The following is a 14,343-nucleotide window of genomic DNA, read 5'->3' on the forward strand; positions in this document are numbered from 1 at the left end:
ATCAAGTACATACAGTTAGAACTATAGACAAACAGAGCTACAAATTTACTGGTTAAAGGAGTTCTCAGGCAAAAAAAAAATGAGTTTCACTTACCTGGGGCTTCTACCAGCCCCATGCAGCCATCCTGTGCCCTCGTAGTCACTCACTGCTGCTCTGGTCCCCCTCCGTCAGCTCGTTTAGTTTAGTCGGGGTCGGCAGGCTGCATTGCGTACATTTTTACGCATTCCCGCTGGTGCAGGAACATGAACACATACATTTTTACGCGTTAGTGGCTCACCGCGTAAAATTGAACGCGTTGACCCACTAACGCGTAAAAAATTATGTGTTCATGTTCCTGCACCAGCGGGAATGCGTAAAAATGTACGCAATGCGGCCCGCCGACCCCGAGGTCGGCAAAAACTAAATGAGCTGGCGGCGGGGGACCAGAGCAGCAGTGAGTGACTAGGAGGGCACAGGATGGCTGCATGGGGCTGGTAGATTTTTTTTTTTTTTTTTTTGCCTGATAATTCTTTTAAGGGCTCAGCCTTTGACACAGGAGACCTGGGTTCGAATCTCAGCTCTTCCTGTTCAGTAAGCCAGCACCTGTTTAGTGAGAAGTCCTTGGGCAACACTCCCTAACACTGCTAATGCCTATAGAGCGCTCCTTAGTGGCTGGATCTCTCGAGTCTGCCAGGAGAAATGCATGATAATAACTTTCTGTGCCGTGTCTTGTCTCTAATATTTCATAATGATAGTGGGGGTTGCTAAAAGGTTAGTTAACTAGCAGCTGTGTTTTTTTTTTTTTTTTTTTTTTTTTTATGTACTGAAATTAGGTTCATTAAAAAAAACTGTAAGGATCACTTTTCTGGGACAGAAAGAAGGTGTCTAGTTGTAGCTATGTTGGGTATACCATGAGCTGGTCTATGGACTTTGTCAAATGTCATATAAAAATTACAAAGATGTACTGTGAAGTGCATTTTGAATTTGGAATTAGTGTGTTAATGTAAACATGACTAGCTGCTCCTAGGATATGCGGTACTTGTAGTGGTGTCAGCTCAGCTGAAGTGCGTGATAAGGAATGAACGCAGCATATGCTATTAACTAAACTGCGTTTAACTTAGAGAATAGTAAATAAGCAGTGACTCAACATTATTATTTTTTTTTTGAGAGAGAAAGAAGTGTTGGGCTCCGTCCATGAACAAATATGACAGTGGATGCTTGAAATGAGTGTGTAACAAAGCACTCAGCGTTTCCATTAGGTGGGGACTTCTGTACTCACTTGCTTGACCTACTTTGTTAAACATAGAAGGTCTCATGTGCAAGTTAGTTTATAACAGGAAGATTTCTGCTTTCATAAATCTGGTCTGTTCAGATGACAAGTGAGGTGTTATGGATTAGTATTGGCTTTTGAAAAGCACTGTTTAAAGCGGATCCGAGATGAAAAACTAACTATAACAAATAACTTGTCTATATATCTTATCTAAAGTTTAGATAGTTTACACAGCAAATCTAGCTGCAAACAGCTTTAATAGAATATGATTGATTATTCCTGTGATACAATGACAGTAGCCATGCTGTTTGTAAACATTACACAGAGGCAGGCTTATCTGTATCTTGAGCAAAAAAACCTAATCCCCCCTCCTCCTCCCTCTTCCTCTGAAATCTCTGGCTAGTAATACCTCCCCCTCCTCCTGCCCAGACTGAGCTCCCATGAGCCCTTGCTACTGTCTGAAAGTGCCTTGGCTCTCTGAAAACCTGTGGACGTGGCTTGTTTAGTTTATAGGGAATTTGAGTATTAAAACAAAAACAAAGTATTTGGCTTGAGGAATGCCCTATAAACAATAGGAAAGGAACACAATTATGCAATGAGTAAAAGTTCATCTCGATCCACTTTAATTAGGACAGTGGTCCTCAAACTAAGGTCCACGGGCCGAATGCGGCCCCCTGAGGCTTTTTTACCGGCCCCCACACACAAAATGTATTACTTATAGATATGGTCAGCTACATCTTTAAATATTGGTGGTCCGCATATAGAATAGCAGTGCTGGCACCACCCATCCACATGGAAGCCAGACAAGCAGTAATTCACTGGTTTCCAATCAAATTCCACATCAGGTGATACTGCTGTCCACTGCAGGTTGTCACCTGGGTATGCTTCACTGTCTGGCCTGCAAAGACTTCTGCATCAGTTTATGTATATTCCGCCAGCCCCCCAGCAGTCTGAAGTATGTTGACCCGGCCCTCGACCCAAAAGGTTTGGGGAACCCCTGAATTAGGAGAACACATCCAAATCAGGAGAGCACAAATCCAAAGTTTTTAAAGCTGTGTACATACAGTATTATGGACCATTGTCGCTCAAAATGGTCACCCACGATTGTGAACCAGGAGACCGTTTTGTAACGATTGCTGTATAGACAGGTTGCTGTGCTCTATGCAAAGCATCCCATTCATTTCTGGAAGAGATGAGGGGGAGGTACCACAATGCAGAAACTTCAGCAGAAGTTCAGAAGAACACGCCTCTGCCACACCTCTAGTTCAATTCCTGCCTGGGGCGTATCTAGGGGGGAGCAGCTCCTGGACTGCAGGTGGGCCCCGAGGCGTGGTAGGGCCCCAACTACTAACTTTCCCTTCCTCTGATACACCAGAACAGTGGTTTTTGTGGCTACACATGTTATGAATGTAAAGATCCTGATGGCCACACTTATGACCCTTGCAAGATTGGCCCCCAGACTGTGAGGGTCACTAAGGTGGAGGCAAGGAAAAGGTTGTGAACATTAAGAGGCCCCTCAAAGTTTTGCTGGGGGCCCTCATGATTTGTAGTTACGCCCCTGATTCCTGCCCTGAATTGGATTTAGCTCTAGGCACAAGCCTAGGGGCATTCGTATGCTGAGAGGTGGCTGGCACAGGTTAGCATTCTGGAGTTGCGCTGATGTCACTGCATGCAGAGCATAAAGAGCGGGATGAAACTGGCCCCTCATCGCTGACCAGCCCTGGTCCGATCCTTGTACATAGCGTAGTAAGCTGGATGGGCAGTTCCTTCCATCCTGACTATCCAGATATTTCTGCTCTGGGGCTCCAGGAGGGTGAGCACAAGCACACAGGGGAGGGAGGGAAGTGACGGCTGAGCCAGCCAGAAAATGGGAGCATCCAGGGCACTTGCTGTGGGGTGGTTCAGCAGGGGAATTCACATTCGCATCAGCGAGTTCAGCGTAGGATGGAGTTTAGCACGCCATAACTTTTGTGCCCATAGCTGTAAATTCCAACCTCGTATCCATGGCCAGTTTTAGACTTTTTGCTGCCTGAGGCAAACTTGTGAGGATACTCCCCCCCCCCCCCCCCCAAATAGGGTTGGAGGTATTTCTGAGGAAAGTGGCACACTGGTGGACCTCAAAAACTTCATGGGGGCTGGAAGAGGCACGCTCCCAGTGCTATCATCGATTGCGCCACTCTGCACCCGCCGCAGGCCCCTCTCTCTGCCGTTAGAGCACTGTGAGCCGGTCAAGAGCCGCTTTCATTGGCTCCTGACCGCGTGATCACTTTGAACCAATCACATTGGCTCACATTGATGGACAGGGTCAGGAGACAATGAAAGCAGCACATGAGCGTCTCACAGTGCTCTAACGGCAGAGAGATGGCAAAGAGAGGGGCCTCCGGCGTGAGTGGCGGGTATGTGCGCCGATTTGTTGGGGGCCCCGTTTTGTGGTACCAAAAGTCTCTGGTACTTAAAGGGAACGTCTGAGGCAATGAAAAAAAAAATCAACTTACATGGGGCTTCCTCCAACCCCTGGCAGCTGTCCTGTGCCCTCGCCGCAGCTCCGGTGGCTCCCGGTCCCCTCCGGTGCAGATGCCGACCTCGCTAGGTTGGCATTTAATGCGCCTGCGCAAGAGTCGCTCAGTGTCGTGCTTACCACATCTGGAGTGTTCTGCTCAGGTGCAGAACTACTGCGCCCCTGAAGTACACTCGAGATGACATCAGCGCGACCACGATCGGCTGTTGCACAGGCGCAGTGGATGTCGACTTGGCGAGGTCGTCCTCTACACTGGAGGGGGCCACTGGCTGGAAGTAAAGCTGCGACGAGGGCACAAGATGGCTGCAAGGGGCTGGAGGAAGCCCCAGGTACGTTACTGCTGTAGGCTAAAGGCTCGTACACATGCATGATCAAAGTTGCCTGAGGCGGTGTACAGTGACTGCCTCTCCGCAACCGATCCACCTGGTGGATCAACTTGCCCAAGCGATAGAGTCCTGATCTCTGCAGGTGACTGTAATCATGCATGTGTACGCACATTTAGACTTCCACAAAGCAATATCTGTACTAAATGCTGATAAAGCAGGGCAGGGGGCCATACTATTATAACGTATTGCCAGTTTACAAGAAACACTTAACACCAACTATCAGAATCTGAAGGTGGGCCCAACTCGGCCTCCTGAATCGGGCACCCATCCACGATTGAGACTGGTGACTTCTGTTGCTGTGCCACTGGGCACTCCTCTGACAGCTGATGTTTGGATGAAGTATGCCTTTGCTAAGTGTACCGTGGTGGTAAATACACCCAGTTCTTCATGGTTTAGTATTACGTGCCGAACCATTAACAAGAGCCAAGGACTGCAAGTGATTTTCAGTTCAGAACACAAGCAGAGTATAGACAGAAGAGGATCATGCCAAAGCCAGTTTTCTTTCTACAGCATACATCACTAAGGATTTTAATAATGTTTAAGTGCTTGGACTATACTTTTCAGTTGGAAAAATAACTGACACGTTGTGAGGTAAAATAAACGTTTGGCGAACCCGAAGCACTTGACTATAACACGGAAAGGGTGGGGTGTGGAGATGTTTGAAGTGAGCTCAGCAGAATTGTGTGATGTATTTACCATCCTGAACTCAGAGGCAGGGAACCGGTTCCTGGATTTTATCTGATTCCAAGACACGGTTTCTCATCCAGGGCTAATTGTACTCCAAGGGTGACTGTTAACGGGTTCTGGTTGACATAGGTGTTCATATAGGATGGTAACAGCCAGTCTATACAGCTACAGCCATGTGTGCCTTCTTGGCTAATATCTTAGGTTCTCAAAGTATATATCATATTAATGTTCCTAGACAGTGTTGTAAAATGGTCAGATATTTATCACATATGGAATGCTGGCAGATGATAGAGGCGCAGCAGATAAGCCAGATCAGGTCAGCCCAGGACCAGTTGGTGGGACTGTGACTAGACAGATAAGCCAGTTGAGTTGTAGAGACGCTATAGCAGGACATGGACAGGAACCTACAGTAGGACGTGTCAGAGGCATGCTCAGTAGGTACAAAGGAAAGGCAACTGGCAGGATGTTAGCATATGAATAAGGCAAAGACATATAGTGGCTATTGAGGGCAGACTGGGATAGTACACATGCAGCAGGCAGTACGTCCATAGGAAGAGGAGCCGTCAGTAGGTACGTGGAAACTGCAGTGGTAAAGGGAAACAGCAGCAGGCAGTAAGCACAGGGGAACAGATGCATGCAAGTGAGTACAGGGGAACAGCCAAGAGGTAGTAGGTACGTGGGAACAGCAGCAGTCAGTAAGTACATGGGAAGAGCGGCAGGCAGTAGGTACATGGGAACAGCAGCAGGCAGTCAGTAAGTATATAGAAAGAGCAACAGGCTGTAGGTACATGAGAACAGCAGCAGGCAAGGCCGTAAGTACATAGGCATGTAACTACTGTGTAGACTGCTCCATATGTCCACTGCAGTGGGTGGCTGGACCACTAAGCCTGTCTATAGCTTCTGCAGAATATAGCCACCCACTTAACGGTATGCACAAAACAAACACAACAGCAGGGTACATATGCAGGAGAAATAGGAGAGCCCGTGGAAGGAAGGCTGGATTAAAGAGGGTTGGGAGGTGTTGTAAACAAGACACTCAAGTAATTTGGAGACGTGTGGAAGAAGAGAAATGGGATTTTAGGTAGAGGGTAGGGAGGGATCACGGATGGATAATTGAATACACCCAGTGATGTAAGGGGGATTCAACAGTTCAGTCAGTGCAGGTACCTTGGTGGAGGAGTGGGTTGCAGTGTAAGACTGGGAGGTGGTAAAGCTGAGTAAATCCACATGCTGACCAAGCTGCATAAACCCTGTGTTATCACTCCCAATAGAAACCTGTAGCAAGTCTTCACTGTGAGCGGCAACACCTGATTACTGCTGCTTGGCCAGCAAGTGGATTTCCTCGGCTTTTACACCTCCCAGTCCGGCACTGGTGGGTAGAGAGCAAGTCAGAGAGGATTGGGTGAAGGGAACAGGTATTGAAAGCAGATGACAGAAGAGAGACAACGTTATCAAAACTAACATGGCTGGGGGAGAAAAAGAAGGCATTAGATGCTAATGTACAAATTGTGCATTGAGCAGAGAATGTCCGATCTTATAAGTAGCTTTGGATTGGTTGGAGAAGGTAGCAGGAGAAGGGGTGTAGCACTAAATAAATTGTGGCAAAGATAAAATCCCAGAGGAGGACTTTCCCTTGGCAACGATAACCACAGTGGTTAAGCGATGTTCTTTTACCTTGTAAGTTATAGAGCTGCTTTTGAGGCCTAATGTTGCCTACACACATCCAATTTTGATTAGCCAATGGCTGGCTAACTTTACCACTTCCATGCAGTGTGCGGGCCAACAGATTTTAAATGCTATAAACAGATTTTGTAACTAAGCTCTCATACTACATGAAAGTAATAAAATTGGCCAATCAAAATTGGATATGTGTAAGCAGCTTGAAGCAGAACCAAACTCTTGCAAAGCCCACAATGAAAAGTATTTATTTCACATATAGTTGTTGAAGTCATTCAAAATTCTGTGTGTTCTGTGTTTGTTTAGGTAGATCAAAATGTCTTAAATCTTGTAGGCAACTGTGAATAGACTGCAGGAGAGTTCTGTCCAGGCAGCTCTCCAAACACTAAACACTGGCACTTAAAGTGGATCCGAGATGAAAAACTAACTATAACAAGTAACTTGTCTATATATCTTATTTAAAGTTTAGATGGTTTACACAGCAAATCTAGCTGCAAACAGTTTTAATAGAATATGATTATGTCTTCCTGTGATACAATGACAGCAGCCATGTTGTTTGTAAACATTACACAGAGGCAGGCTTATCTGTATCTTGAGCCATCAGCCTAATCCCCTCTCCTCCTCCCCTCTGCCTCTGAAATCAATGGCTAGTAACACCTCCCCCTCCTCCTGCTCAGACTGAGCTCCCATGAGCCCTTGCTACTGCCAAGGCTCTCTGAAAACCTGTGGGCGTGGCTTTTTTAGTTTATAGGGAATTAAAGTATTAAAACGAAAAAGTATTTGGCTTGAGGAATGCCCTATAAACAATAGGAATGAACACAATGATGCAATGTGTAAAAGTTCACCTCGGATCCACTTTAATGCTTTAAGTGCTTCCTGAAAAAAATAAAACTACAGGTTTTTTTTAGCATTTTCCTAAATTGTAATGACTGTTTTTCCCATGAAGTGTATTGTGTTGTGTCTAATCTTTTAGAGGAAGCTCTGCATTTAGTTCCACTTTAAGAATGAATGGAGTTAAAATGGAGAGGAATTCAGGGGACTTGGAGGTGGGGAGTGGCTGGATGGTGTAATGGTTAAGGGCTCTGCCTCTGATACAGGAGACCTGGGTTCGAATCTCGGCTCTGCCTGTTCAGTAAGCCAGCACCTATTCAGCAGGAGACCTTGGGCCAGTCTCACTAACACTGCTACTGCCTATAGAGCGCGTCCTAGTGGCTGCAGCTCTGGCGCTTTGAGTCCGCCAGGAGAAAAACGCGATATAAGTGTTCTGTGTTTGAGAGTAGAGAAAAGTAGGAGGCCTAGAGTTTGGAAGTACAAGCTGGAACTTTGGGCATCAAACAGAGGACTACAGGAGCACTCCCTCTAAACCCATATGCAATTAATATTTTCTCCTGAGTTTTTGCTTAGGAGATAATCTTTCATATTCTGTTTACAATAAGTTTTCAGCAATTTGCAATTTAAAAAAAAAAGTACCGAAAAGTATTATCAAAACTATTGTATTGCTTGCTGGTGATTTAAAAGGCATTTTATTGACACGTTTGAAATATATTTAACTTAGGAGAAAACTCAGTAGAAAAAGTTAATTGCATATGGCCCCAGGTGTTTTTGTGGCTACACTTGTTATGGGTGTGAATATCATAATGGCCACTCTTGTTTTATGACCCTCCTGAGATGGGGACTGAGACCGGGAGGAACACCCCTGATAGATGATGGTACAGGAGTGTGGAGTATGTTTTGCCTACTGGAGTGAGTCATGTCAGATGGTCAATACTCCTCTACAAATATCTGCACACTGACTGCCTACATCTGTAGTATGTGTTAAGAATAACTCTGTGCAGTGCGAACTTTTCATTGTGTTGAAGAAAGTGGCAGGTTTACATTAAATAAGTCTTTAAGCAGTGAAAGCTTATATCCAGCATTTCTTTTTTTTATACAGGAAATTATGGTTTGATCCATATACTTAGCATAAGTTGGAAGCCCTCCTGCCACTCGGCTATTCGGAGGAACCTGCATGCTCTCCCGAGGAATCCGTCAGCTAGAATAATGCGTAGAGCAGAAATGACAGCAACTAACAGTAAACGTTATAGCCAGTGTTTTATACATTAATGGATTGCAGTCATGGCAAGTCACATCATATTTCTCTGCTTAACACCGTGTCCTTATGTGCGTTCTTCATTATTCTGTTTTGATGGAAACACTGGGAACTAAGTTTAATTGCGTTCTAGTGCCCATATTGTACAGCACTTAGTGCAGAGAGTCCCACTATGACATCATTGGAACACTTGCGCAGGCAACGTTGACGATAAAAAGAAAAAAATACTTGGAATGAACAAGCTGTGACTCTTTAAATACTTTTTATGTGCTTTTGTATTGTAGCAGTGTTGTAAAAATTTCTGTTTCATTTCTAGAACTGGGTTACTGTTCCGTCCAATGAGTTTAAATCACGAGACTATTGGAATGTTTATATCTGATTATGTGCTTTATACAGTTCCATAAAATATTGAGTATCATCAAGGGGGACTTGCTACGGTTCCAAAACCAACCTTTAAATCAGTAATCGCAGATAGGTTGGCCAGAGAGCCGAATTTACAAGTCATTTTGGTAGTTTTATTATTTAGTTTTTGGTACTTTTTAATAAAGCCCTTACAGCTGTTTTTTTGCTGATGGCTTTTCATGCATTGGGTTTTTGCCAGAATGGATTTGACAATTTTCTCTGACCTCTCTGTATTTTACATTTTTGACTGTTAGGGCACCTAGGTTGTAGTAAGACCGCATACATAGCTGACCCTCCTACCATAGTTCAGGCATAGTTTATAAAATTGGCATAGACATCGATGCTTTTATCAGGGCACTGTTCCATTGATTGATTCATTGGAAGGCAAGTCATTCAGCAGGAGGGGAGACATGCAGCTGTCTGTATGTATGCATTGAAAATATAGCACAATGCGAGCCCCCCCCCCTCTCATGACAAAGTGGCGTGACTGCCGCGATACCGGAGTTCTCTGCCAGGTGGCTCCTTCACCCTCTACTCGCCAGCCTACTCCAGTGTCCGCTCTTCTTGGGTAGCGTATTATGCTCCCTTGTGTACTTCCTTTGTGCACACCTGTATCTACAGGCGCCATTGCCTCAAGCACTGTGCCACTTTATTAATGAGATTTGCATTGATTATTATTATTTATTCACCATTATTGTTTAAGTTTTTTTTTCTTATTGGGTCATCTGACAATTGATTGATGATATTCACTTATGCACTTTATTTCTGAGTACAATTGAACTCTGGTACACCACCTGACGGGAGCTCAATTCATGAGCACCTCAGGTGATAGTATGTGTGTGTGTGTGTGTATATTTATTTGTATTTGTTTATATAGCGCCAACACATTACGTAGCGCTGTACAGAGTATATTGTCTTGTCACCAACTGTCTCTCAGTGGGGTTCACATTCTAATCCCTCCCATAGTCATATACAGTGGAGGAAATAATTATTTGACCCCTCACTGATTTTGTAAGTTTGTCCAATGACAAAGAAATGAAAAGTCTCAGAACAGTATCATTTCAATGGTAGGTTTATTTTAACAGTGGCAGATAGCACATCAAAAGGAAAATCGAAAAAATAACCTTAAATAAAAGATAGCAACTGATTTGCATTTCATTGAGTGAAATAAGTTTTTGAACCCTCTAACAATAAAAGACTTAATACTTAGTGGAAAAACCCTTGTTTGCAAGCTCAGAGGTCAAACGTTTCTTGTAATTGATGACCAAGTTTGCACACATTTTAGGAGGAATGGTGGTCCACTCCTCTTTGCAGATCATCTCTAAATCCCTAAGGTTTCGAGGCTGTCTTTGTGCAACTCTGAGCTTGAGCTCCCTCCATAGGTTTTCTATTGGATTAAGGTCCGGAGACTGACTAGGCCACTCCATGACCTTAATGTGCTTCTTCTTGAGCCACTCCTTTGTTGCCTTTGCTGTATGTTTTGGGTCATTGTCGTGCTGGAACACCCATCCACGACCCATTTTCAGTTTCCTGGCAGAGGGAAGGAGGTTGTCGTTCAGGATTTCACGATATATGGCTCCGTCCATTTTCCCGTTAATGTGATTAAGTTGTCCTGTGCCCTTAGCAGAAAAACACCCCCAAAGCAAAATGTTTCCACCCCCATGCTTGATGATGGGGACGGTGTTTTGGGGGTCATAGGCAGCATTTTTCTTCCTCCAAACACAGCGAGTTGAGTTAATGCCAAAGAGCTCTATTTTGGTCTCATCAGACCACAGCACCTTCTCCCAGTCCCTCACAGAATCATTCAGGTGTTCATTGGCAAACTTCAGATGGGCCTGCACATGTGCCTTCTTGAGCACTGGGACCTTGCGAGCCCTGCAGGATTTTAATCCATTGCGGTGTAATGTGTTTCCAATGGTTTTCTTGGTGACTGTGGTCCCTGTTAATTTGAGGTCATTCACTAACTCCCGTGTAGTTCTAGGATGCTTTTTCATCTTTCTCAGAACCATTGACACCCCACGAGGTGAGATCTTGCGTGGAGCCCCAGAGCGAGGTCGATTGATGGTCATTTTGTGCTCCTTCCATTTTCGAACAATCGCACCAACAGTTGTCACCTTCTCTCCCAGCTTCTTGCTAATGGTTTTGTAGCCCATTCCAGCCTTGTGCAGGTCTACAATTTTGTCTCTGACATCCTTGGACAGCTCTTTGGTCTTTCCCATGTTGGAGAGTTTGGAGTCTGCTTGATTGATTGATTCTGTGGACAGGTGTCTTTTATACAGGTGACTAGTTAAGACAGGTGTCCTTAATGAGGGTGACTAATTGAGTAGAAGTGTCTAACCACTCTATGGGAGCCAGAACTCTTAATGGTTGGTAGGGGTTCAAAAACTTATTTCACTCAATGAAATGCAAATCAGTTGCTATCTTTTATTTAAGGTTATTTTTTCGATTTTCCTTTTGATGTGCTATCTGCCACTGTTAAAATAAACCTACCATTGAAATTATACTGTTCTGAGACTTTTCATTTCTTTGTCATTGGACAAACTTACAAAATCAGTGAGGGGTCAAATAATTATTTCCTCCACTGTATCTATGTATGTATTGTGTAATGTATGTATCCTAGTTTAGGACCAATTTTAGAAAGGAAGCAAATTAACTTATCTGTAAGTTTTTTGGTTTGTGGGAGGAAACCTGAGTGCCCGGAAGAAACCCACACAGACACAGGGAGAACATACAATGGGTGCACAGTAAAGGAGGTGCATGATCAGGTAGGAGACATAAGGAGGAGGGATAGGAGGCTTACAATCTAGAGGGAGAGGTAGACCACCAAAATATAGGGGACCAGAGTTCAGCTGCAGAGAAAACGCAGGAGAAAAAGTGAATTGCATATGGGCCTCAGTGATCTCCAACCTTAGGAAATCCATAGCTGTGAAACTACACAGCTGCACAAACGGATGGCCAGCATCTGCATCCTCTCATCCAAAGCTATGAACTGATTGCTCCTGAAGCCCACCGTGACCGTAAACGTGTTCTGCCAGTTTTTCCCTGTGAGTATTGCCTTCCAATAACCGTTATCTGTGTTTTATTCTGCAGTTCCGCTGGCAGCCTATAAATGGCTGGTGTGCTACCTCCTCCGCGAGACTTCCCATAAACTCCAGAGAGAGAGGCAGAAGGCCACCAATGACTTTGATGCAAGAAACAATAGCCAGGTACAGCTTTTAATCATTTTCCTGTTTCCGTTTTCCTGGTCAAAAGAGAGATTACATCACACTGTTCAGCGAGCCAGCACAATGTGCAAGTGAAAATAATCAGCTCCATGTTCAGCCTTTTTTTTTTGTATTTTAATAAAGTTCAGTTGATTTTATAAATAGGCAATTGCATTTACCTTTTACATGCTCCTGTTTGGTTTATTATTGTAATGTTTACCATATGGATAAAATTCAGGTTTGCAGTTTAAAAAATAAAGTATGATACTGTACATATAGACCTCCAAATTAGACAGTACCGTATATACTCGAGTATAAGCCGACCCCCAACTTTTACCTAAAAAAAGGGGAAAGAATGCTTGTCCCGAGTATAAGACGGGGGTAGGAAATGCCACAACCACACCACCACTCACATCCATGACCGGCCACAACCATACACAGGAAAAGCAGAACAAAATCATCAGCAGATAGCAAGAAATAGGTTTACAGAATAAATGTACACTTCTTTTTATTGCTAATAACATCCAGAATGGCCCCTTCACCATATGCTGGTGGTATTATGGTGGAGGTGAATCATGTATATATCAGCATGCATGACATATGTGCCCCCTACACCATATGCTGGTGGTATTATGGTGCAGGTGAATCATGTACACATATGTCAGCATGCATAACATGCGCCCCCAGTGCCTGCTCGACCCCTGCCTGTGTCCCCTGCCATAAATGGGTGGAGTCATTGTGTTCCTTCAATTTACTACCATCCTAGCACCTACTCCGAGTCCTCCGCCTGTGTCCTCCGCCTGAATAATGTTGCAGCTATATAGCATGTCACTGGCTCAATTACCAGCATGCCAGTGGCTGCGGCTACCCCCCGCATCTTTTACTCCCCCCCCCCCCCCCACGTCTTTTACCTCCCCGCTGGATCTATGGGGTCCGGGCTGGCATAACGGTGCACGCCATCCATTCACAGGACCACGCTGCCCGAAGGAGCCTTAGCTCTATGACTCCCCCACCCCGCGTCTATTACTTCCCCGCTGAATCGATGTGGTCCGGGCTGTCATAGCGGTGCACGGCATCCATTCACAGGACCACGTTGCCCCGAAGGAGTCTCAGCTCTGTGACGTCCTGCAGTGGCGCTCGCAGTTTAAGGTGCCACTAGAGGGTGTCATAGACATGAGACTCCTTCAGGCAGCCTGGTCCTGTGAATGAATGCTGTGCATCGGCGCTATGCCAGCCTGGACCACATCACTCCAGCAAGGGGGGGATAAAAAATGCACGGGGGAGCCGCAGCTGCTGACATACTGGTAAATGAGCCACTGACGTGTTATATAGCCACAACATTATACAGAACATGCTGTATATGGCGGGGGTCGAGCAGGCACTCGGGGACACTGGGGGGGGGGGGGGGCAGATGAAGTGACTCGAGTATAAACCGAGACCCCCACTTTTGGGCCATTTTTTTGGACCCAAAATCTCGGCTTATACTCGAGGATATACGGTATATTAAACCCTACTCCCCCATAAAATCTTTAACAGGCAAAGGTTTTATTCCTCTGGGGAGGCCCAACATTGCCCCTCCTTACCGATAAATTAAATGTGCCCCTATGGGGGCATTCTAAAATGTACGGTTTTTGCAGCGGGGGGAGGGGAGGAGTTTGAGGCGGCAGGAATGGATAATGTTAGGTGTGGGGGAGGGAGGGTTAAGGTTAGCCGTTTGGGGGCGGGGGGTGGTTAAGATTAGCCATGGGGTAGGATGGGTTAAGGTTACCCTGGGGAGGGGGGGGGGTTGCGGTTACAGATAGGCGTGGGGTAGGAAGGGTTAAGGTTAGCTATGGGGGGGTTGCAAGGACAGTTAAGGCTAAGCATGGGGTAGGAGGGGCTAAGGTGAGACAAGGGTTTTTTTTGAGGCGGTGAAGAAGGTTTATGCTAGGCACCTGGGCTTGGGGGGTGAAGGTTAAGGTCAGGTATCAGTAGTGGGAGGGTTCAGTGTAAGAATAGGCTTAGGTTTAGCTACAGTAAAATATCAATATTTAATACTGATATTTTACGATCCTTTTTTAAAGTTTAATTGTAGAATATTGGTAAATTTACCGATAATCTACTGTCTGGTATCCTGAGCGCCCAAATCTCA

General features: G+C 45.1%; 1 protein-coding gene across 5 annotated transcripts in view; it reads left to right on the forward strand.

Annotated features, from left to right (window-relative positions):
* LOC137563743 (peroxisomal acyl-coenzyme A oxidase 3-like) overlaps positions 1-14,343 on the forward strand; it is a 372,185-nt gene that overhangs the window by 131,540 nt on the left and 226,302 nt on the right. For all 5 annotated transcript variants that reach the window (XR_011030424.1, XM_068276653.1, XM_068276644.1 and 2 more), the window contains exon 14: positions 12,100-12,215. Coding sequence is in view for 4 of the 5 variants with exons in the window: in XM_068276653.1 (XP_068132754.1) it covers positions 12,100-12,215 (116 nt within the window). In the remaining variant the exon portion in view is untranslated. The remainder of the gene's footprint in view (positions 1-12,099; positions 12,216-14,343) is intronic.

The sequence above is a fragment of the Hyperolius riggenbachi genome, chromosome 1 (genome assembly GCF_040937935.1).
Source record: "Hyperolius riggenbachi isolate aHypRig1 chromosome 1, aHypRig1.pri, whole genome shotgun sequence".
Lineage (NCBI taxonomy): Eukaryota > Metazoa > Chordata > Amphibia > Anura > Hyperoliidae > Hyperolius > Hyperolius riggenbachi.